Source organism: Grampus griseus (genome assembly GCF_964374135.1).
Source record: "Grampus griseus genome assembly, chromosome: 14".
Lineage (NCBI taxonomy): Eukaryota > Metazoa > Chordata > Mammalia > Artiodactyla > Delphinidae > Grampus > Grampus griseus.
In genome coordinates this window covers 88549597-88573027 of record NC_139008.1, presented here as the reverse complement: position 1 = coordinate 88573027, position 23431 = coordinate 88549597, and the positions used below count along the sequence as shown (strand labels likewise).

At 65.6% G+C, this 23431-nt stretch overlaps 3 protein-coding genes across 5 annotated transcripts; 2 read left to right on the top strand and 1 right to left on the bottom strand.

Moving 5' to 3' along the window:
• Window positions 1–2768: 2768 nt before the first annotated feature.
• Window positions 2769–3561, top strand: LKAAEAR1 (LKAAEAR motif containing 1; the record flags this gene model as incomplete). The annotated part of the gene is given in 3 exon segments (XM_082669624.1): window positions 2769–2804; window positions 2807–3160; window positions 3292–3561. Coding segments are annotated over 3 exon segments (660 nt in total).
• Window positions 3562–7313: 3752 nt separating this feature from the next.
• RGS19 (regulator of G protein signaling 19) lies at window positions 7314–13377 on the top strand. 3 transcript variants are annotated; one of them, XM_082670044.1, is made up of 6 exons: window positions 7314–7923; window positions 10460–10557; window positions 10761–10882; window positions 11993–12067; window positions 12204–12438; window positions 12511–13377. In XM_082670044.1, exons 2-6 carry the CDS (start codon window positions 10528–10530, stop codon window positions 12700–12702), a joined length of 654 nt encoding a protein of 217 aa, XP_082526170.1. In that variant the 5' UTR covers window positions 7314–7923; window positions 10460–10527; the 3' UTR covers window positions 12703–13377. The 3 variants fall into 3 exon arrangements, with proteins under 3 accessions (XP_082526170.1, XP_082526171.1, XP_082526172.1); XM_082670046.1 differs by lacking the exon at window positions 7314–7923 and adding an exon at window positions 9891–9965; XM_082670045.1 differs by lacking the exon at window positions 10460–10557.
• A 796-nt stretch (window positions 13378–14173) lies between these two features.
• Window positions 14174–21898, bottom strand: TCEA2 (transcription elongation factor A2). Its single transcript, XM_082671484.1, has 10 exons — window positions 21709–21898; window positions 18833–18895; window positions 18409–18514; window positions 17437–17527; window positions 16278–16408; window positions 15986–16042; window positions 15473–15627; window positions 15257–15403; window positions 14612–14683; window positions 14174–14391 (listed from the first exon to the last, which is right to left on the bottom strand). Exons 1-10 carry the CDS (start codon window positions 21778–21780, stop codon window positions 14383–14385), a joined length of 903 nt encoding a protein of 300 aa, XP_082527610.1. The 5' UTR covers window positions 21781–21898; the 3' UTR covers window positions 14174–14382.
• Between the last annotated feature and the right edge of the window lie 1533 nt (window positions 21899–23431).

The window sequence follows — 23431 nt, the reverse complement described above, 5'->3', positions numbered from 1 at the left end:
AGGGAACAGCTCCTGCAAAGGCTTGGGGGCTGGAAGGATGGGCAGTTCCATGCAGCTCTGGGAAGCGGGGGATGGCATGCCAGCTCCCGAGATATGGGGCCACAAAAGCGAGGGGACGTATGTATGCATATGGCTGATTCACTTTGTTGTACAACAGAAACTAACACAGCATTGTGAAGCAATTATACTCCCATAAAGATGTATTAAAAAAAAAAAACCTTACCCTCTCACTGGGAGGCCAGAGCAAACTCCCAAAAACAATGGCAACAGTCAACAGCCTCCTTCGGAAAGGCCAGAACCTCAGCTGAGACGCCACCCCCAAAGCCAGGACAGTCTCTCCCCTCAGGGACTCAGGTCGTGAACTCCCAAAACGGCACCAGCCATGGGCCTCAGTGCCCACCTTGGCACATCCATGAATGAAGGGAAGAGGCATGTCTACACTGTGGGAACCACCAGTACATTAACAAATTCTGGACTTAATGCACTAATTCTGGCCTAACATCAACTGTGGAATGAGTACATGGATTATTGAACCCAGAATAATCTGATGAGTGCATGAACAAATTAAAGAATTAATCAATTAAGCGAATCAGTTCTAAAATATTATGAAATTAACAAATGCACAAATAAATTACAGAAATCTAGGACCCAGGACCCAGAAATCAAAACCCGAGTCTGGGGACTTCCCTGGTGATTCGGTGGTAAAGAATCTGCCTTCCAACGCAGGGGACGCGGTATGCTCCCTGGTCGGGGAACTTAGATCCCACATGCCGCGGGGCAACTAAGCCCGCGCACCACAACTACTGAGCTCACGTGCCTCAAGGAGAGAGAGAAAACGCGCACACCACCACTAGAGAGAAGCCCGCGTGCCGCAACGAAGAGCCCACGCGCCGCAACTAAGACCTAACACAGCCCAAAAAAAAAAGAAAGAAAGGACTTCCCTGGTGGCGGAGTGGTTAAGAATCCACCTGCCAATGCAGGGGACACGGGTTCGAGCCCTGGTCCAGGAAGATCCCACATGCCGCGGAGCAACTAAGCCCGTGCACCACAACTACTGAGCCTGCACTCTAGAGCCCTCGAGCCCCAACTACTGAGCCCCCGTGCCACAACTACTGAAGCCTGCACACCTAGAGACCCTGCTCCGCAACAAGAGAAGCCACCGCGATGAGAAGCCCGCGCACCGCAACGAAGAGTAGCCCCCAGCTCTCCACACCTAGAGAAAGCCTGTGCGCAGCAACAAAGACCCAATGCAGCCAAAAATAAATAAATGAATAAATTTATTTGAAAAAAAGAAAGAAAATAAATAAATATTTAAAAAAAGAAAACAAAACCAATGGTCTAAAAAAAAACACCACCCCTGTTCTTACACCACCCCTGGAACCCCCAGACTTGCCCTGGAAGAGGTGAAGAGTCCTGAGTTCTGCTGTGGGAGGCCTCGTGGGCCATGAAGAGGGGGAAGGGGCTCAACCACGAAGGTCTCCTCAGATCTGCGCCCCCTGACCCCAAAACTAGCCAGCAAAGACCTCTCCAGCCAGGAAGCTGGGCCCACAGCCCGCAGAAGAGTGCGTTTGGGGCTCTTCAGAAAAGAAGGAGCGCGCACCCGGGCTGTTAAAGCTGAGGGTCATCTCCCTCGTGGTCCTTGACAGCCGGGAGGTCCCGGGGCGGGGCATCTGGCCGGGGACCTCGGTGCACTCGGACCGAAGTTCTGACCAGGCACCTCCCCGAGGGCTCGCCCCGCCCCCGTTGGCTTGGGGGAGGGGCGGGCCTCCTGGTTGCCGAGCAACCGCGTCAACAAGTCCCAGAGAGTCTGGGCTGAGTTGGAGGCCCAGACCCGAGAAGGCAGAAAGTATGGGGTGTGGAAACGGGAGGCAAGGGCCGGGCGCTCGACCGCCGCCGCTAGGGACGGGGCGGGGGAGGGTGCGGACGCCAGCCTCTGTCCCAGTGTGGGCCAGGACCCGGCCCAGGACCTGGGGTCCGGGGTCTGAGGTGCTGTGGGCTGGGCCGGGCAAGGAAAGGAGCCCTGCAGGGCTGCACCGGGACTTCCGGGGTGTTTCCCTCTCCCACCTCGGGGGCCCTTCCCCCTCTACCACCTTTTCCCTGGGCTCCTCTCTCCCTCACTCCATCTAGACCCAGCGTGGGACAGGCTGGGGGGGATGGCGTCTCCCCTGCAGCAAGCCAGCTGTCCATTCGACTCTGAGACTCCGCCGCACACAAGTGAGACCTCCCACAGACACACAAACGGACCCACACAACATCAAACACACACACATCTCCCAGAAAAGCACGAGTCCTCTGCCCAAGATATAATGAAGGCCCACCCCCGCCACCTCCAGCCCCTAACACTAAGACAGAGGGGTCTGAGGCCTACGCAGACATGGGGGACGGCCACAGCGAGGGTCCTGGCATGGGAGGAAGTGTCCTCCTAGCCTCACCCACAGCAGCCTCGATCTGTCTCCACCCCTGGGTGGTGCCTGAGGTCAACTCAGGGGTCTCTGCATCTTCCCAGTGCGGGAGAAACAGCCCGTGGGCAGGAAGGGAGTGGATCCGAAAGTTCTAGCGGAATGCAGGAGTGAGTAAGGAGGCTGAGCTGACCGGGACGTGTGCGAGGTTGTGGCAAAGGCGCAGAGACCAGAGGTGCGGGCCCTAAGGCGGGCTGCACAGGGTCCAGAGGGGCCGGAGCTGGGAACCCAAGGCGGGGCCGGGTCAGACCGAAGGAGCGGGCGCCAACGGGACATCGGGACATCGTCTTCCCTCGGCAGGGCCCGAGGATGCAGCCAGAGCCGGCGAAGGGACCGCGTGCAGGGTCCCGCGGGAGCGAGTGGGTAAGGGCGCGCAGGGCGCAGGGGCCCGCGTGAGGTGTGCCAAGGCGGAGTCCCCGACGCCGAGCTGGGCCCTCACGCCGGAGGGCCTGGAGGCCATGCGGCCCGCGCAGCGCCACAGCCACCTGCTCTTCGGCGACCTGCTGGAGGACGTGGGCGCGGCCGCTTCCGTCTTCCCGAGTCAGTCAGCAGAGCTGGGGTACCGCATGCCTGACCCGCGCGCGTGGACGCTGCAGCTCGAGACGCCCGCGCAAAGCCAGGACCAGGTCCTCGGCGTCCTCAAGGCCGCCGAGGCCCGCGGCCGAGTCCGCGCTCTCCGACTGCGCTACGCCCGCCTGCGGGTGAGGCAGGGGCGGGGCCGGGGCGAGGAAGGGACGGGGGGACCACCCGGCCGGGGGTTCTGAGGGCGAGGCGGGGCCGCCCGTCGCCAAGGCTCCGCAACATCCCCGCGCCCTGACCCCGGCACCCGCAGGCGGAGGAGATCTCGCTCCTAATCCTGCGGCAGAAGTCCGCGCGCGCCGCCCTCAGGCTGGAGCTGTTCCTGCCGCCGCAGCTGAAGCCCACGCGGATCCCAGACCCCCTAGACCGTCGAGAGGTGACTGCGAGCCCGGGAAGGGCCGGGGAGGGGCGGGGGCCCGCCCTCCGCCCCGCACACCCGGCCCCAGCACCTCCTCCCCCGCAGCGGAGGCGCGTGGAAACCATTCTGGAGGAGAAAGTCGATGGCAGCATCTTCCCGCGTTGATGGCGACCCCACAGTGCACGACTGTGCCCCACCCTCCTACATAAAGTTCTCACTTTCAAAGCGCCCCCTGGTGTCTAGGCTTCCTTTCTCTAGGTCCCCTGGGAGGGAAGGGGGAAGGATGGATGCATCCGATGTCACAGGCATTGGGGTACTCAGAGTGCAGCTCCTCCAACAAAGTGGAAAGCTACAAGCTGGCTGACATCAGACTCACAGGGGGCAGGGACACCCCGAATCCCCCAAATCCCACGCTGCCCCCATCAGGCAATCTGGTGCCCTGTGAGTCCGTGGGAGCCCCCAGCCTGGGTGTGATGGGAGGAAGAGCCTGGCCCAGCAACAGTCACACCCCCAGAGGTAAGGGCGGCCTCGGGGAGAAAGTGGTACCCAAGCAGGACCCCAGACTGCAGGTCATTCCATCAGAGGGTCAGCGAGGAAGGTGACATTCTGGACAGGAGAGTGACTGCAGAAGCCAAAGCTGGCCTTTGGACAGTCAGCCATGCCTGGGAGACCCTCAGAGGACCAGGAGACTGGGGAGGGGGAGACCCTTCAGGCAGAAATCACCCTCGGGTCTTCCTTTCTATCTTGATAGTCCTCCTCTGCCCCTTTGATCCCCTTACTGGACCCCACCACCACCACACACACGTACACACACACACAGAGGACAGGAAGGACACCGCCCCTTTCCATTCTGACAAACCCACATCCTGCAAACCCTCTGGATTCTGAAGAACCTCCCATGTTCTGGACAGATCTCCCCTTCGAGAACTTACTCTCCTGCCCAACACAGGCTCTTCGCAGAGACTGAGATTTCTCTTAGCCAGCTCTCCCTTTTCCTCCCTCCCAGCAGTCCAGCAGGCTACAGAGCGGGGGGCCTCAGACAAGGCCCTCCCCTGCCAGGAGCCTCTGGCAGAGTTGCCAGCCTGCAGCAGAGAACTGGTCCTGGAGGGGTGGGCCCTCTACTGGCAGAGGTCAGAGCTGGGGTCCAGCAAGGAATCCTGCTCTGTGGCAGCCAGTGCCCTCCCTGACGCAGCTCAGAATGGGGACCTGAGCCCTCTGTGACCTCAGCAAGCCCTTCCCCTCACAGGACCCTTCGCCTGTTCTGGGTCGTTGCACCCTTGGCGTTGATCCAAGCCCAGAACTGTGTGTGGAGCTGGAGACTGGAAGCTCCATGAGGGAGGGGGAGCTCTCTATGGGGGGGGGATGCGGGGGGCAGTTCAGGCAGGTAGGGGAAACAAGGAACAGGGGAAGAGAAGGTGGCTCGGGCGAGGGGAAGGAGGGCATCGGGCAGGCACTTGAGGACAGAGGATGAGAGAGGCACCCACCGCCCCGAGGAGGCCAGCAAGAGGGCAGCCTCACAGACAGCTCTGCACCAGGCGTGGGGCTGGCGCATGGGCACCCTTTGATCCCCACACCAGGGAGGGGTCCTCGGTCTGCAGAGAAGGCCCAGGAAAGTGGCCGAGGACAATTCTGCAGGGCCTGAAGGAGGCTTCTGCTGTGGGAAAGCAAAGTATGTAGGCCGCAGCCCAATGTACTGGGGGCTGGGAGCTCATGCTCTAGACAGAGGGTCCTGGGTTCAAATCCCATCCCCAGCATTACCTGCTGCACAGCCTTGAATGAGCCCCTGCCCAGCCCACCTGGCTCCTCCTGTGGAATACGGGATAGACTCCCCAGAGGAAGGGCAGAAGACCCAGGAGGGCCGAGGCAAGGGGCACGGAGAGGCCTAAGTGGCCGGGGGACATGCGGGGGTGGAGAGAGGAAGGACAGTGTATGGGGGGCTGGGAGGGGGAGGGGAGGGCCAGAGAAGCGTAGAGTGTGGCCTGAGTGGAAGAGAAGTGCGCTGACCCACACCCGCATCCAGCTGCCCCACACGTCTCAGGAGGCGGGTGAAGATGCCACGTCAAGTACCGTGGCGTAGGCAGGGCTGTGTGACCTTGACTAAGCTCTGGCCCGTCTCTGAAGGACCCACTGCCCGGGACTGCTATCTAAGCTAAACACGAAGCAGCCACCTCCCATCTGGGCAGGCTTCCAGCCTCTGCCCCGTCCCAGCCAGGCCGCCACCACGGCAGCCAAGCCCCCTGGGCACAGGGCATCAAGACGTCCCCCGCACTGCAAGGCCCCTCTCTCCTCCCTGACCTTGGCCCGCACCCTCTTCAGCTCAGCTCCTGCCCTGCTGCCCTGCCAGCGGCTCCAGCTCCGTCCCGTGCTGAGCAAGCGGTAGCACTGAAACGCCCCCCTCGTCGCTCTGTGGTTCTCCTTAGCTCTCCTCACCTCTCACCCAGTCTGCAAGTCCACTTCTTGTCTGCTCCGGGGCTTGTCTGTCCTGCGCGCTGCCAGGTCCCACTGACTGGCACACAGGGGACACGCAGACATTTGCTGGATGAATGAGGAGCGCACGTAAAATCTCCACTGCCCTTTATGCCCCCAAGAGCGCGGAAGACAGCGAGCACCTGCAACCCGAGCAACTGGAAGGCACTTTGTGAGCGGGCCCTGGGCGCCGCGGACAGGAGCTGCGTACGGTCGGGGGCCAGGGCCACGCAGGCACTGGCCCAAAGCATGCTGGGATAAGGGATTTAACTCACAGGCCAGGGGGACTCAGACACTGCAGACCACTTCCAGAGCAGGGTCAGGGCCCCCCAGACACTGGCCCAAAGCATGCTGGGATAAGGGATTTAACTCACAGCTATACCAGGTCATAAGATTGTGAGCGGGCCCTGGGCGCCGCGGACAGGAGCTGCGTACGGTCGGAGGCCAGGGCCCCCCAGACACTGCAGACCACTTCCAGAGCAGGGTCAGGGCCCCCCAGACACTGGCCCAAAGCATGCTGGGATAAGGGATTTAACTCACAGCTATACCAGGTCATAAGATTGTGAGCGGGCCCTGGGCGCCGGGGACAGGAGCTGCCTACGGTCGGGGGCCAGGGCCACGCAGACACTGGCCCAAAGCATGCTGGGATGAGGGATTTAACTCACAGCTATACCAGGTCATAAGATACGAGGAGAGTTGTCCGAAGAGAAGGGACGGGCATTCGTGGCAAAGGGGAGGTGTGGCTTTAAACTGTAGAACATCTGGGGGCAACTGGAGGGGTTGAAAGGGACTCAGCCAGGCCCTGCAGACAGGGACATTTGGCGACCCCGGATATAAGAACCAGTACCCCCGGCATCACTGGCACCGAAGCCCAGGAACCCCCTTCCTTGGGAAGTCCCCTACAGCACGGTGACAGCGCGCCCTTAACCCTATTTCACAGGTGAGGACACCCAGTGCCAGAGAGGCTAGGGCCAGGCCGGGACTGACCACGGGGGACAGTCCTTTCCAGGGGGCCTCTCCCTCGAGCGGGGCAAGTAACCTATGGGGACGCCCCCCCCACAACCTCCACCCCACCCCACCCCGTAACGGCAACGCTGGACCGGCCCTGCCGAGCAGAGCTGGGGCACGGCCACACCCCCAGCTGCCGCAGTACCAACTCAGCCGCCCCGGGGGGCCAGAGGCCCCATCATCTGCACAGGCCATCCTAAGCGACGGTGGGGACGGAGGCGCCGCGCTCCTGCGCGCGGGGCGATGGGGAGTGGGCGCGTGGGGCGAGGAGCCGGCCGAACGCGGGGCGGGGCGCGCCGGGCGGGGCGGGCCGGGCCGGCGTCTGCCCGCGCGAGGAAGTCCCGGCCCCGCGCTTTGGGGAAGTGAGGCCGAGGCGCCTGCGCACTGAAGCCTGCGCCCGCTCCCCGACGATTCGGCCGGACCTCGGAGCGCGCGGGCCGGCGGCTGCGGCGCGAGTGGCTCGGGAGCGCGGCCGGTGAGTGCGCGCGCGCGGCGCCGAGGACCGCGGCCCTGCCCCTCTGGCCAGGGCCCGGGGGCCGTGCGGGGCGGGAGCCTCGGAAACCGGCGCCGGAATCCGCGCCCCAAGGACTCCGCCGCGGGGTCCACGTGGACCCTGGGCCGCGGCGGGACTGGAGCCCGTCCCCGCGCGTGGGGGAGGGGCCGTTGCAGCCGGGTTCCCCTTTTCTGCAGCTCGAAGCCTGGGGAAGTGATTGCTCAAAGCGGGGGGGGGGGCCGGAAGAACCCAGGTTTCCGCGTCTCCCGTCCCCCCCCTCAGCCTGTGGGGAGGGGCCGAGGCGGGACACCCGGTTTGCCCCCGCCCCCACCCTGTTGCATCTGGCAGCCACTCATCCCTGCCAGTCGCAGGGAAGGCGCTGCGCCCCCGGCCCGAGCCGATCGGGGGCTCCAGGCGCCAGCCTCGCTCCAGAACGCGCAGGAGGACCTCCTGCCGTCTGACTTGAGTCCTGCTGCTGCAGTACACGCCCCTTCGGCAGCCAGGGTGGGGCCCAGAGCGAACCTGGCCCCTCCCGCCCCTGCCTCGCCTTTGGGTCGCTGGTGAGTGGGGCGCACGGCGAGTTCCTTGAGATTGGGGTGGGGGCGTCAGAGGCTGGAGGAAGGGGCAGACTTCTCCAGGCCCAACCCCGCCATGAGAGAGAGGGAGGGAGAGAAGTGGGTTGCCCCACCATTGTAGAGGTGGGCAGTGGCGAGGGTCACCAGGGCTAGGAAAGACCTGGCCTGCCTTGGAGGAGCCAGGCTGGGACTTACCTACGGGGGCGGGGGGCGGCGCGGCAGACAGCAAAGGTGCTGAGGAGGGTGAGCAGAAGGGAATGGAGCCCCTCTGTCAACCCCCCTCCCAAAGGTTATGGCATTTTTTTCCTGGGATTGTCACATTTTCTTATTCTTTTTTTGGACTGGGCGGGCTCGGGGACGTTCTTTTTCCTTCTGTGGAGCCGAGCAGCAGCCGCTCCCAAGGGAGCCTCTGTCCCCAGAGGCCAAACTTGCTGCCTGTCCAGCTTCTCCTATCCCAGACTTAGGGACCAAAGCCTGGAGGGGCTGGGGTAGGGGAGGGAGCCCCCTCCCACGTGCCCGAATGAGGGGCGGGAACCCTGGTTCAGACCCTGTACCCCCACCAAGAAAGAGAGCAGGTGCCCCAGGGGCACAGGTGGCCCCAGCCAGCCTGAGGAGGTGCACGGAGCCAGGCCCAGGGATGGGTGACCAGGTGCAGGGCCTACAACCAGGACAGAAGGGACGGCCTCTCCCCCTGCCTCTCCCGCCCCAGCACCTAGGCCCTGCATCCTCAGGCAGGTCCCCTCGTCCAAGTCAGAGCTGAGTTGGAGAAGGCAGCCTAGAGGGGTACAGTCTTCAGGGTGCTGGGGGGGCGGGGGTGCAGAGGAGGAAGAGCCGCTCTGCCTGGGGAAGTCACAGCCCGTCTGGGGTACAGCTACCAGACCTCAGAGGTTGCCACACCCCTTCCTTTCCCTAGAAACTTGACCCCTGAGGGTAGGCATGCTGTCGGGCTGCTTCTTCCCCATCTGTTTGCTGGAAGCCAGTGGGATCCAGTTGGAGGGTCCCCCCCCCAGCGATCTCAGGGGAAGCCAGGCAGGTGGCCAAGTGGCCAAGGCCCCGTGGGACCCTACACCTGGCCCCCAGATTTGGGTCAAGGCCGAGGCCTCCGCATGCCCAGCCTCTGGAGACAGGGGTGCCCCAGGTGTGCATATCCCGGGCTGTCACCTCTGAGCGCAGCACCCGGTCAGTGGCTGGGAGGCAGGAGCTGCCTAGCCTGGTGACTGCCCCGGGGCCTATCCCAGAGCGTCCACTTTCCTCTTCTGCCATTGCACACCCCACGAGGCCAACATGGACCAAACAGACATTAAAAGGCCAAGAGCTGAGGGATGGGGGGCAGCAGGGCAGATGATCATTTAATGAGAAAATAAACTGAAACCAAGTCCTGAGCACCTCGCGACGGGGTTTCAGGAAGGTCCGCGTGGCAGACGTGCCAGGGGACGCCCCCGGCCCCGGGGGTGGGGCGGGGCGCCTCGCCTGGGCCGAGGTGGGCGCAGGCCGAGGTAGAGACTGGGAGGCAGGTGGGGAGGCGTTCAAAACTGCCTCCTGGACCCTGATTGGCCGCCCCCGCGGCTCGGGTCCGCGGGTTTCCCGCGGGGGCCGCTCACCCGGATAGGGCTCCGACGCCCCCCGCGCGTCCGCACCGTGGAAGGTGCGCCCCGACGCCGAGCGGAAGGGACCCCGCGGCTCCGACCTGCCCGGGAGCAGGACGCACCCCATCCCCCGCCGCCGCCCGGCGCGCCCGCCCTGCCCTGTGGCAGGCCTGGGGCCGCAGCGGTTTCCGCAGCCTGTTGGGGGGGGGGGCGGTGGGAGGGGAAGGGAGGCCGGGAGACCCTGGGCGCGGGAAGGTGACAGCCGAGTGTTCGGGCGCCGGGCCAGTGACCGGGCCGAGAAGGTGGCGGTCCCTGGCGGCTCTCGGCCGTCCTCACCGGTGCCTGCTGCACTTCCCGCACCCTCAGGACGTCCCGCCCCAGCCCCAAGTCCTCCTTGTCTGCAGGCCTGGTCTGCTGCCCCTGCTGAGTCCCCAGGAGCAGGTGGGGAGCCTCCCCAGGGCTGATCCGGACTCCTCGTGGGGAGCAACCCTCACCACCTCCCAGCAGCCGAGGAAAACCTGGGATGGAGGGAGCTGGGATGGGGGGTCTAAATGTCTGACCACCACCCCTATGCACCGCCCTTATAGCCCCAGACTCTGGGGGCCTCCAGCCCCCTTGGGAGGGGCCAGGAGCCGGAAACCGAGAAAGAGGAACCCTGGCTTCCGGCTTCCCAGGGAGCGAGTAGATGGGGGTGTCCCAGAACCTCCTGTGGAGATCTTGTCTGGGGTCCCCTCCTTCCTGACCCCACATACCCTCATAGCCACAGTGTAGACTGGAGTGGGGGTCAGGGCCTGGGCAGAGCGGTCTGGAGGTGGGAGGCCGGGCAGGGGGCCGGGGGACACCTCCGGGAGGAGGGAGAGACTCGGGACCTCTTCAGGGGGACAGGCTGCCACCGGTGTCAGGTCCTCCATGAGAGTCCCGGCCTCTCTTCTCAGAGCCCCAGGCTGTGGTGAGGGTCCTGGAGCAGGTACCACGGAGCCCCGGCAACCTCTTCCACCCACCCATGCCCACCCCGCCTGAGGCTGAGAAGCAGGTGGGCCGCCTCCACCGCTGACTCTGTCCCTCGGGGGCTGGGGGCATGACTAGGAGTTGGGAGACCGCTGGACACCTGGGAGGCCAGAAGGGTCACGCCCCGCCGGGAGCAAGCAGGCCCCCAGCAGGCGGGGGGGCGGGGGGAGAAGCAGGTGGTTCCCACAGGTTCTGCCTGGAGGCTGACACGGCCCCGTCTTCCCCCAGCACACAGGGCCGGAGGAGGGGGACCAGCCTCCCTCCATGTCCAGTCGTGATGCGGCTCCCCCAGCTCCCCCCAGGCGCAACCCCTGCTGCTTGTGCTGGTGTTGCTGCTGCAGCTGCTCCTGGTACGTGGGCCGGGGGTGCACCGTGTGCCGGTGGGCAGGGGGCACTGAGCAGACCTGGGATCCAGGGCCCCACTCCTCAGCCCCTCGGGGGGCTTTTGACGCACCGCCCACAGCACTCGTCCAGGGGTCTGGTGACCGGCGGCCAGTGCCCAGGCCCCTCTGTGTGTGTGATTTTCATGGCTGGTGTGCCGAGGTTGTGTCCACATGCAGGCACCTAGCCAGCACGTGCACGTGTGTGTGTGTGCGCACGCACGCGTGTGTCTACTGTGAGCCCGCCCAGACTGGCCCTGGGGACCTACAGCAGAGCAAAAGCAGGCCCCACACATTGTGTCAGGTGGAGGAGCCTTAAGCAGAGACCTGGCCCTGGGACAGTGCAGGGGGTGGGCGTGGGGCCTCCGGGGGGGATGTGGTTTCTAGGCGCGTAGGGAACCTGTTGGGGTTTTTGTGCCTCGCAGAGGCCTGGCCCTTTTCAGGCTTCCACCCCGTGGCTGTTGCGTGGACAGCGCTGAGGGGACCCAAAGGGGGATCAGCTGAGCAGTGAGCGACTGAGGCCTGAAACAGGAGAGGGACCGCCTGGGGGTAGAGACACGAGGGGCCAAGCGAGGAGTGAGGAGTCTGGCGTCTGGCGGGTGGGGGTAGGGTGGGAGCTGAGTTCTGTCTGGACCTTTGAGGTTGAGGTGTCTGTTAGCCGTCTCAGTGACCCTGGGGAGAGGTCCAGCTGGAGGTGTGGACTGCGGAGCCAGCACTGATGCTGTGGCGGGAACTAAGGAGAGAAGCAGGGCCCCGAGGGACAGTCAGGGGCCAGACACACGGGCTGGGGGCTTTCTCCCCATCAGTCGGAGTCTCTGGGAGAAAGCAGTGGGGGTCGAGGTCAGGCCAGGGAGGGAGAGGTACCCGAGGGGCCTGTGAAGCCCCAAAGGCAAGACAACGGGCCCAGGGCCGGACCGGAGATCGGGAAAGGAGCCGACCCACCCTGCAGGGGGTTCACGTGTGTGCTGAGAGCCCCTAGGCCTCGTGCCCATACAGACGCGTGTCGGTGTCACTGTGGCCAGCGTCCTGCGCGCACACGCGTGCCGCGGAGGGCAGTGCCACCGTCCCCTCTGCCGGCAGGAACGAGGAGCGGCGGCGAGCGTGGCGGGCCTCCCGAGAGAGCAGGCTGCAGCCCCTCCCCAGCTGCGAAGCCTGGTGAGTCTCCGCCGCGGGTCTGCGCGGTGCGGGGCGGGGGAGGGGGGGCGATCCGGGCGGAGGTGTGGGGGATCCGGGCGGAGGGGGCGGGGCCTGGCGCGGCCTGTGGCCGATACCCGGATGCCCGTGCCCGCAGTGCCACGCCGAGCCCAGAGGAGGTGCGGAGCTGGGCGCAGTCCTTCGACAAGCTAATGCACAGTCCAGCGGGCCGCAGCGTGTTCCGCGAGTTCCTGCGCACCGAGTACAGCGAGGAGAACATGCTCTTCTGGCTGGCCTGCGAGGAGCTCAAGGCCGAGGCCAACCAGCACGTGGTGGACGAGAAGGCGCGGCTCATCTACGAGGACTATGTGTCCATCTTGTCCCCCAAGGAGGTGCGCCGCGCGGGGACCGGGGTGGGGGGCGGGGGCGCCTCCGGGCCCCTGACCGCGGCCCCTGTCCCGCAGGTGAGCCTGGACTCCCGGGTGCGGGAGGGCGTCAACAAGAAGATGCAGGAGCCGTCGGCGCACACGTTTGACGACGCGCAGCTGCAGATTTACACGCTGATGCACCGAGACTCCTACCCCCGCTTCCTCAGCTCCCCCGCCTACCGCGCCCTGCTGCTCCGGGGCCGCTCCACATCCTCCAGTGAGGCCTAGACTGCCCACCGTGGCTGCCTGGACGCGGGGCCCCTCCCGCGGGCAGAGACTCCTTTCACAAATGCGCTTCACGTGCGGGCACACCCGCCGGGCCCAGTGCCCCGGGCGGCCCCAGGCAGGAGCTCCAGGTGCTGGGCAGGCCAGAAGCCCCCTTCCCCACCCAGAGGACCCAGCGCCCCAGGATCCAGCTGAGAGGCGGGCGTGAGGGCCTCTGGGCCTAGGCAGCCCCTCCAGCACCACCACCCCTACTGAGCACTTCCTGCTGGGGTTCCCACCTGGTGAAAGGAGGCGCCCTCCCTGAAAGCATCCTGGACCCACAAGGTCCTCCTCCCCGGGCCCCAGGGGCCCCTGAGAAGCGCCTTTGGTGGAGAACAGAAGCTCTGTGCTGTCTAGTTTTGTGACAAGAGGAAACCTCCAACTGATGCCATCTGCACCCCGGGATCAGACCCAGGACCTCAGAACCAGGCTCAAGGCAGCAGGACCCGGCTTCTTTTATATGTTCATTGAGTTTAAGCCAATAACATGGCACTGTGTGTTTTATCAAAAAACAAAAACAAAGTTTTCATATTTAACTCCACTCCTCTTCCCCCCAAAATAGAATCTTATTATTGAAGATATTTTTCAAGTAAAAGCCTCTCCCCTCCGTCCACGTTTGCGGGGGAATCAGAGAACGAGGAGTGGGCCACGACCCCCAGCAGGGGAGCAGCACGCTCAGTGACGGGCCCCTGTGCTCTGCTCCAACCCCACCCCTCAGAGAACAGCCTCAGCGGGCAGCTGTGCTCAGCCCTCCCCACGCGAGGGTGCCACCAAGGGTGACAACGCAACGGGACACTGGGCAGGCAGGGTCCCTGGCGGCGGCTGGCCGGCTAGGGCAGGACACTTACGGGGGAGACCTCCCCGAGACCCCGGGTGCCGGGCAGTCACCTGTACTGTCTCACAGGCCCCACAAGGCACACACTTGCCACCCTGTTCCCTGAGTTTCTGCTTGGTAAAGCGATTCAACGCTGCAACCGGGGCGCAGAGGGTCTGGTCAGGGGTCCACCCCCATTCACACTGCTTCCACGAGCAGTGGGGCATCCTGAAGGCTTGCAGGCAGGCACGGCTGTGGGGCCCAGACTTAGCCTCCCGCCCGTAATCCCTGGACCCTGAGCTGCGGTGCCCGGAGAGGTCGTGAGACCCCGGCTCCTCTGTGCGCCCACAGCCCCCCCCCCAACCTGATCCTCGTGCTATGCAGGCCCAGCCCTGCCCCTCCCACGGGTACACTCAGGCCCCTCTGAGAGCCAGCGGGCTCTTCCTTCCAGTGCTGTCCCAACAGGCCAAGCCTCAGCGTCACCCGACCCCAGGGAGGTGGGCTGTCTCCGCAGCGGCGGGGGTCGGGGAGATCAAACCAGAGATGAGGGGATGGGGGACCCAGCTTGAAGCCCAGGCCTGTACATGGCCCACCAGGACCAAGGGCTAGGGAAAAAACAGTGGCAAAAAGAAACATTTAATAACTGGGGGGTAAGAGGGGGAAAGGTGCACTGCAGGCAGGGTGGGGGGCAGGGTGTGCTGCCTTCTGAGGAAGGCCAGGTGGGCAAAGGGCAGGTCTCCAGAGAAGCTGTATCTGTTGGCAGAGGATGGGGAAAGGGCGACGGCCAGCACTGGCCGTGGCCCAAGGCTGCAGGCACACATGCACAGGGCTCAGCAGAACTGCAAGAAACAGGTGAGAGGCGCCCATCCAGCCACGTGGCCTGCAGAACCCCACAGGGCAGGAGGCAGGGCTGGGGTCTCCATCCACCATCTCCAAGGCTCCCAGGAGGCTGGCTGGCATGGCCATCCCCCAGTTCACACCACAGACCCCACAAAGGCTGGAGACACCCTCCTCCAGAGAACAGGGCTGGGGATGGATGGCCTGGGCTCACCCACCTACCTTCCAGCGGTTTCCACACTCGTTGCAGACAACGAACGTGGTCATAGGCTCATCGGAGCTGCGGGTCTGCACCTGTGGGGAGGGCCACGGTGGGAGGGGCCCAGCCCCAGGGCCTCAGTCCCTTGCAGCTGGAGGCCCCAGGGAGCAGGACTTCCCAGGAGTCACAACCTGGGGAGCCCGCCCCCCACGGCCTCAGGCCGCGCTGGCCTCACGTCACCTGGGCTGAGGCTGCCCTGCAACCCCCACCTTGCGGTCGCCCCAACCGCTTTCCTCTTACAGGGCCCCTCAACATCTCTTGGGGCCCACCTCCACAACTCTGAGCGGAGTCCTGCTACCACCACCAGGCACCCATCCTCCCACCAGCAGCAACACAGGGGGGCTGGGCTCCCAAACTTCAGTGCCCCAGAACGAACGGGCTGGACCCACCGCCCGAGACCGCCTACTGGGGAGCAGGGGTCCTCGGCAAGGGGGAGGCCCCAAGGGTGACCGCAGCTCCCAGCCCCATCGGAGACTAGGTTGTCGGACCCCCGTCCCAGCACCACTCACACCGCACGTGTCCAGGCGCAAGGGGGATCCGGCCCGCACAGCAGGGGCACGGACGGCTCCGAGGAGGGGCGGGGCTCCGGGAGGGCTGCCGACGCTCACCTGCGTGTAGGTGCAGTTCTTCTTCCTGCACTTGCCGCAGGTGAACAGGTCGGTCTGCGTGCCGCCCGTGCGCGCCATCTGGTGCTCGCGGATGGCCTCCTTGGTCATGGCCTTGCGGATCTCCTTCAGCTCGTCGCTGGCCATCTCCTGGGGCGAGGGGCGCGTGCTTAGCCCGCGGCCCGCCAGGGGCAGCCCCCAGCGCCCCCACGGGCTCACCTCCGAGGTCATCACGGCGATCTGTTGGGGCGTGATGGCGCCGCACAGCACGTTGCGCCGCAGGCTGGGGTTCTTGGCGTCCTTGAGGTTGGAGAGGCGGCTGCGCACACGGTTCTTGTACTTCATGTCCGTGTTCCCCACGTCCCGGAAGATGCGTGCGGACGTTTAAGGAGCCGTAGGGAGGCCGATGCCCCGCCCTCCACCCCTGCCCCCAGGTCAGCCAGGGCCTTTCGCGAGGCGTGTCGCAAGAGCCAGCCACACGTGGGCGTCGACAACTGACGCTTTCCCGGCTGAGACCCAAATGCAGGCTGGAGGCCCGGGACCCAGGCCCACCGCAGGCCCGGTCAGACCCCAGAGGGTCTGGGAGGAGCCCCCTGGTCAAGACGAGCACGCCCACCCGACCGCCCAATCCCCTGGCGAAGGCGCAGGACAGTGGCCACTAGGGGAGCTGAGCCTGGCTGGCCCCGCCGTTCCTCCAGATCTGCAGCCCCCAAGCCGCTGCACAAAGGATATATTCCTCGATCTGGGCCGACAAGCGCTCGCAGTCTGCACCGACAGCCACGTGGTCATCTGCAAGAAGGAGCCCTGACCAGCTGCCCTGCCGGCTCCCCCCCACACCTCAGCCTGTGCAGCATCCGGGCGTCCTGCTCCCCAGAGACCCCCGGCTCCCCACCCCCAAGGTCAGCAGCATGGGGTTGGACTCAGGTCTCCACAGGCAGGCGGGGCCCAGGCCACCTGGGAATCAAGCGTGTGTCAGGAGCCAGGACCCCGAGGTGTGCTGGGTGGCCCCGGCCCAGGCACTCACGGTCCGTCTGCAGGGCAGCGGTCAGCATCTCGCGACACTTGTTGCGCACGGCGTCACAGGTGACCGGCACCGGAGGAAACGTGGTGATCCTGGGTGTCGATGGCGTCCTGGGCAGCTCTGGCCTCTTGCGGCTGGAGAGAGGCCCGCTCGGGCCACGTGCACCTCCGTGAGATGCCGGTCCCCAGAAAAACCAATGTCACAGCCACGATGCCCCCAGACCCCGTCTGCTCCACCCTGACAGCGGCCCAGAACCCTGCCCATCTACAGTCAGGTCCAGCACGTCCACGCGGTCTGGCCAGAGGCAGTGAGGGTCACTGGGTGAGACACACCCCCAGACGGGATCCCCACCCTCAGGGAGACCTGGGACACGGGGCCACACTGCCCAACGCAAACTGCCAGGTCAGGGGGAGGCAGACGGGACGAGGGATCACTCAAGACCAGGCACCACTATGCAGGCAGCCCCACCCCGTGGAGGTCTGGGCACCCCCCTCCATGGGTTGCCTGTCCACAAGGCTCTGTCCACCCACGGCCCTCCTCTCACACCCCTGCATCTCGTGACCCTGTGACCTCCACGGAAGCCAGTGGAAGCAGGCGGCTTCCTGGAGGAAAACTAAAACGTGCAGGTGGGCAGATGAGCCCACGTCTCTGCACAGCCATGCGGTGAATCCAAAGCTCAGCTTTTCCTCGCCCTTGGCCACTGCTGCCCAGTGGGGTCAAGGGCAGAGCAGCCTCTCAGCCACAGCCCATCCCGGGGGCGGCAGGAGCAGGGAGGCCTCAGTAGCCCCAAAGCCTGCACCATGCCACAGCCTGGGGCATCCCCGGTGAGGGAGGGGCCGGCAGCCAGAGACCTCAGGCCAACGTGGGTAGCCAGAGTTAGCCCGGGCCTGGATCCGGGGACGTGAGCAACGGGCTCCCACAGGCCCGCTCAGCCAGGCAGACGGAGTGCCCCCCTCAGATGCTTGGGGCTAAAAAGGCCCAGAGGAGTCTCCGGAGGGAAAGTGTCCAGCAAGAGGCTGACCCTGGGGAGAGTCCCTTCCGAGGAGCTGAAAGGGCTGATGACCTCAGCGCCCCCACCCAGCGCCCCTGGAAATCCGCACCCCGGTCTGCCGAGAAAGTGGGGCCATGGGCGGGGCGTGTGTCTGCCTTCCAGACGTGCTACCTGGGGTCCTGGGCCTCGGAGGCCTCCTTGGAGGACGATGTGGGCAGAGGCCCGCCCCTCCTCCGCTCCCTGGCTTTGGCGTCTGAAGCATCTACATGTGCCGGGAAAGAAGGGAGGGCTGGCTGGGAGAAGGCAGGCCCGGAGGGCAGGGCGGGGCCAGGGAGGGGGGCAGACCACCACCGAGGCACAGCCCCGGCCAGCGGACATCGGACCCTGCCTCCAGCCCCAGCCTCCTGCGAACGACTGCGGTCCTCTCTGCAGCCAAGGAAGGTCCTGAAAAGTCTCCCTGAGTACAGAACCCCCCCGGAGTGACGGCCTTCACGGATGGCACGGCTGGACTCGGACAAAGGCTGGTCACCGCAGGCAGGCCGGGCATGGCCACTCCCCAGCTGGGCCTCGGCCCCAGAGCGAGCCATCGAGGGAGTCCCAGCCTGCACTGGGGACCTTCCCACAGGACGAGAAGCGTCCCATATGCCACCAGAATAAATACGCTTGTCCAACACGCAGCCCAACAGCCACGCAGGACTGGAGAGAAGCCCAGGACATGCAGCTCTGTTTCCCAAGGGCTTGGACAGAGCCCAGGAGGGGCTGGGAAGGGAGGGGAAGCTCAGGGTCCAGTGGGGGCATCCCAGTCGCCCCACTGTCCCTAGAAAGAGGCTGCCCGTTCCCTGAGGGGCTCCAGACGCCCCTTCCTCCTCCTCCCCCTCCTCGCCCCCCCTCCCCCCCGCCCTCTGACTGCCCCACACTCCTCCCCTGGGCGACCTCCCCCAGCTCTGCCAGGCCCCCCTCCAGGGCTCAGCGCAGCCTTAACTCCCCTTGCTCCTCGTGGAGCCCCCTCGTCCCAGCCCGAGCCAGTGCTTCCTGGACTGGATCCCAGGTGGCCCTGGCTCGGGAACAGCACAGTCTGCCAAGGGCCAGCGCGTCTCGGGTGCCCCTCGCCCCCACGCCCAGCCTAGGCTGCCTGACCCGCACCCAGGAGCTTCTTCCAGGACTTGATGAGAGACTTGGCCAGCGTGACGACCTCCTCGTCCGAGCTCTGCTTCCGCAGGGCGTTGACAGACATGCCGACGCGGGTGGACTGCAAGGCAAGCGGCCAGGTTGGGGGCAGCGGTCAGACCCTCCCCACAGACCCTCGGTGACTCCCACAGGGCAAGCTGGGCACCAGCGAGGGGAGGTGGATGCCCCCCCCCGACGGTTACTGCCCCATGTGCAGGAACCTCGCGAGGAACACAGCGGATTGCCCTTGAATGCCCCTCCCTGTCTCGTGGAGCAACAGAGAAAGGCAAGGGACGGTCTCCTCAGAGGCAGGGATTCATGCCAGCCAAGGGCCGGGGTGGGAAGCAGGAAGCTCTGCCAGGTGCCTGGGAGCTGGGGGACGGGGCACACGGGGCCCTACCTGCAGCAGGTGCAGCGTGACGGGCATGGCCTTCAGTTCCCGCAGCAGGTCCATGGCTCCCTCCTGGAAGGAGAAGGGAGGACCCTCGTAAATGACTTTGAGGTCTCAGTGGGCAAGCTCAGCTCCTCCCACACACGAGGGCTGGGGGAACACGAGGCAGTGACAGTCTGGAGATCCACCTGGGGTCAGATGCCCAGGGAAGGCAGGCATGAGAAGGGAGCAGCTGTGCACTTAACCCCAGCCCAGGGCCCCCAAGGGCCGTCAGGGGAAAGGGCCGAAGCCCATCCCCAGCAGGGGCGGCGCCCGCACCTGCCGGGTCCCACATCCCCCGCCCACGTGGCTCAGGCAGCCTCTCCTCAGTGCCGCCTGCTGGGGCCAAGCCCTCAGGGACCTCTGCTCCCCTCACGTGCACCCCACGCCCCCTGCTCACTCCCTCCAGCCGCGTCACCTCGCCTGGACGGCTGTGCCAGAACCCCGTCTCCCTTCTCTGTCCGGCACCCCTGCCCACATCTGCTTCCTCGTAGCCGCACACACAGGGGCCACACGGCTCCACAGCAGACGAAGCTCCCCAGGGCCCTCAGGGGGCCGAGCTGCCCGCCCCGGGACCCGCTGCTCCCACTGCCAGCGACACGCCTGCCCCACTCTCCCTCCAAAGCTCTGTGCAAATGACACATTCTCTCCCGCTGACGGCAAGCAGCCCGGCGCCACCCCGTTCGCTCCCCGCCTCGCCTTCCTCCACAGAAGGCTCACGGAACCCACCGGTGTGGTTTCACGTGTGCGTGTCTCCCTCACGACATGAAGGAGGCAGCCATCCAAGGGGCGACAGCCTCAGATGTCCCGCAGCCTGGCCGTGGGAGGGGCAGAGCCTGCCCCATCCCTGATCTGGACGGCATCTCTGCTCAGGCTGCAGCTTCCCCCTCGTCACCCCCGCGGGCCCTGCCCCTTGGGCTACAGAGTCGAGCCCTGTAGTCAGCTCCTCAGAGGGGACAAATGGTCACCAGAACCGAGGGCACAGCGCCACTCGGCGATCGATCATCTTCCCCCAAACGGAGCCCCGGGCTGCAGAACGCCAGCTTTCTGTGGCCTCCGGACCAGAGGGGCATAAACGTGATTCCCAGTCACGGCCCCCAACTCCCCCAAGGGGCCTCAAAGGCACTGGGACCCACCAGGAGCCTCTGCTAGCTCTCACCCCCCACTCCATGGCGCCCCAAGCCCCCTAGCCCCCTTCCCAGTCCACACCTGTCCCCCCTCCTCATTCTCCCCTGGGCTTCCATCCATGCGGTGCTCCACCTTGATGCCCCCTGCCCCCGTCCTGCCTGGCCCGACCCAGCCCTCCGTGGGTTCCGTGGCCCATCTCTGCCCCCAGCTGGGGCGCATTTATTTTGTCTCCTTCAGAGGGGAAGCAGCTTCTTTCTCTGGTCATCTCTGGAAACAGCCATAGACGTTCCCACATCCCTGCTCTGTGCTGCCCACAGCCCCAGGGGTGAGAGCATCATGCGGGCTTTGGGGCAGGCGCTGCTGCTTGATGGATGAATGAAAGCGTGGGAGCCAGCCCCCTTCCCAGCCCCGGGGGAGAACCCTGTCCAAAGACCCAGACTCAACCATGCTCAGCCCAAAAGTCACCCCCAAACCACCAGTGCAGGCACACAGCCCTGGGGTGGTGGGGCAGGCATCTCAAGACCCCAGCTGACCCTCCCTCACGGCCCCCACCACCCCTCGGCCCCGCCCCAGGAGCTCAGTCTGGGGAGAGCTGGTCGCGTTTATTGAGCCTCTCAGGGAGCCGGCAGGACTCCTCTCCACTCCCTAGAGGCAGGTACCACCCACCAAAGATGCTCCCTGCGAGGATACCCAGATCACCAAGGTCCAAAGTTGAGAGGGGCCTGAAACTGAAGCCCCATGTGCTGTCCGCCCCCTACCGCCACCAGCCCGAGACCGGGCACAGCCTTCCCCAGAGGCTCACTGGCGAGGGACGACAGAAGCCGGCCAGCTGGTCGCGGGGGTCGGGGGGAGTCCTGCGCCCGGGTATTCCCAGGCCAGGCTGGGGGCTTCCTAGGGCTCTTTCCCAAGGGCGCCTACGCATCTGCCCACTCCCCAGTAGCTGCTGGCTGAGCCCTGGCTAAGGAAGGGAGAGGATTTATTAGGGCAACCCGGTTCCTGGAGGACTGAACAGACAAGGAAAAAAGGGCCTCCCAGACAATAAAGGCCTCTGGCCGGCTGGCCGGCGAAATGAGATGATGGGGGCCGCAGCCCCAGGCCCGGCAGAGGTAGGGGGGCGCTGTAGCTCCAGGGGAGAAGGGGGTCCACTCTCACACTCCAAACTCTCGAAGGCGGAGAATGGGTGTGGGAGACCCAGGGTGGGACAGAGGGCTCTGAGTCGGGGATGGGGCTCGGCGGGGAGTTCTGGAGGACTTCGAGGATGCCCCGGCTGGGGAGGAGGAAGACGGGGGTGGGGGGGCGGCCAGTCAGGGCTGCACGGGCCGGGGCTTCCGCAGGGCCTGGACGGACTGGGCCGAGGAGGGTCTCCGCCGGCCCGGCCTCCCGAGGGGCTCCGGAGTGAGGGGAGGAAGCGGGCGGATCCCAGGCCTGCGGGGTCTCAGTCTGGCAGTTTGGGTTTGAGTCCAGAGCGGCTGGCTCCCGGGACAAGGTTCAGACCGGATCGCGGCCTCTGCCGTGGGTGCGAGGTGAAGGGCAGGGCTGGCCCAGGGCGGGGGTCTCGGCCTCCGGCGGGGGTCTCCCCGTGTCCCGGGAGTCTCTCCCGGGGCGGAGTCTCGTCCTGCCCCTCGGGTGGTCGCCGCGGCCCTGACGGGGGCTCGGCAGGCTCGGCGGGGGCTCGGCGGGACGGGGGTCCCGGGGTCCTGGCGGCCCGCGCCCCTCACCGCGCTCTTCTTGGTCACCATCTTGTCCAGCCTCCGGGCGATCCGCGCAATCTCCTCCTCCTTGCCCATCATCGCCTCGGGGGCACCGCCCCCAGCGCCCGCCGCGCCAGCCTCGGCCTCCCGGCCCGGACCCCGGCCCCGGCCGCCGCAGCCTCCCGCACCCGCCGCAGCAGACGCAGCCCCGCCACGGGCGGGAGACCCTCCGTTCAAACCTCCGGCCCCCGCGGCACCGCGCTGCATCTTGGGATACGTAGTTCTCGCGCCCGCCCGCCACGCGCGCGCCCGCCCTGCCCCGGACCACAACTCCCAGGAGCCAGGGGGCGCGCAGGGCATCCTAGGAAGTGTAGTCCTTACGCGGGCAGCCGCCAGTGGACCGGTTAGCCGGCGGAGGGCGCTGCGGCCGCGCGGGGCGCGGCCGTGCGTGGGGGCCGCGGCGCCGAACCCGCGCTTTCCTCCCAACACCTCGCGGGGGCGGCCAGGGTCCGACTGCGCGGGGCCGCAAAGGCACGCTGGGGTCCGTCCCCTCTCCCCGCCCCATGAGCCGTCCTCCGCCACCTTCCGCTGTCCCGGGGTCGCTGCCCGACCTCCTGAGCGCTCTGGCCGGGATTGTGGCCTCGGGGACCCTCGGAGCATGGTCAAGGGGGGGAGGGTCCTCAGGCTGGTTTTCCGGGGTTTCTGCATGCCCACCCCCAACCCCCAGCACTTTGTCCTCCTTTGCCCTGCGGAGAAATCAGATGGGGACTGGCCTCGAGGCTGGCTCCGTAACAGTGACCTACTCCTGCGGGCTGTGCTGATGGCCCAGACCCTGCCTCAACTGGTGCCTCTGCCAGGGTTGGACTGTCTGGCACGAGCCCTTCTTGGCAGCCCAGGTGATGCTTCTGAGAGGCCTCTCCCGATGCTCACCTTTGTGACTGTAATCTTAGGGACCGGAAGCTGCTTTGAGGTTTCTCGGAGATACACCCGCCCACTCCAGAGGGGAGAGGCTGAGTGCTTTGCTGCCTGCTGACCGTGTGGTTGACACGCTCTCCCCTGTGCTCTAGCCTTTGTCAGAAGCCATGGCTGAGCTCAGCATCTCAGGATGCCCTGTCGTGGTGCTTGGAGGAGGAATTTCCTCCTGTCAGTCCTCGAATCAGCTTAACTTTGCCTGCTGGGGAAGCCTAGCTGGGCAGCCTCCTCTGTCCTGGCTTTGAGTGAGGGAGGCTTCTATGTGTGGGACTGGGTTGGATGTTTCAAGCCACAGAGACTCTAAAGCATGACCTAGAAGCTGGTTAAGAAGGGAGGGCCCTGCCCCTTGTCCCCCAGGGGTGGGGCCCTGGGGTTTTGTCCTTTCTCCTCAAGTGGCAGAGCCAGCCGGGTAGACACTGAACACTGGGCACACAGAGGAGAGCAGGGGCTTGGGGACTGTATTCCAAGGCTGCAGAGTTTGTACCTCAGCCCCTGTGACCGGATCCAAGCTGCCGAGAGGGACAGAGGCGGCCGCGGGACAGGGACCAACCTGGGGAGGTGGGGGTGGGCAGAGATGGAGACAGGGCAGGTCTGGGAGCTGAGGAGGGGGACTGGGTCGGGTGGGAGGGAGAATAGGACAGGGTGTCAACCTGCAGGTCAGGAACCAACCCCCTGGCAGAAAGACTAGTGGGAAAGACTCCCGGTCGCCTCTGCATTGCTCTCTAGGGGACACGTATTGTCCCGCAGCAGGGCTGGGACTGACCACAGCACAAACTGG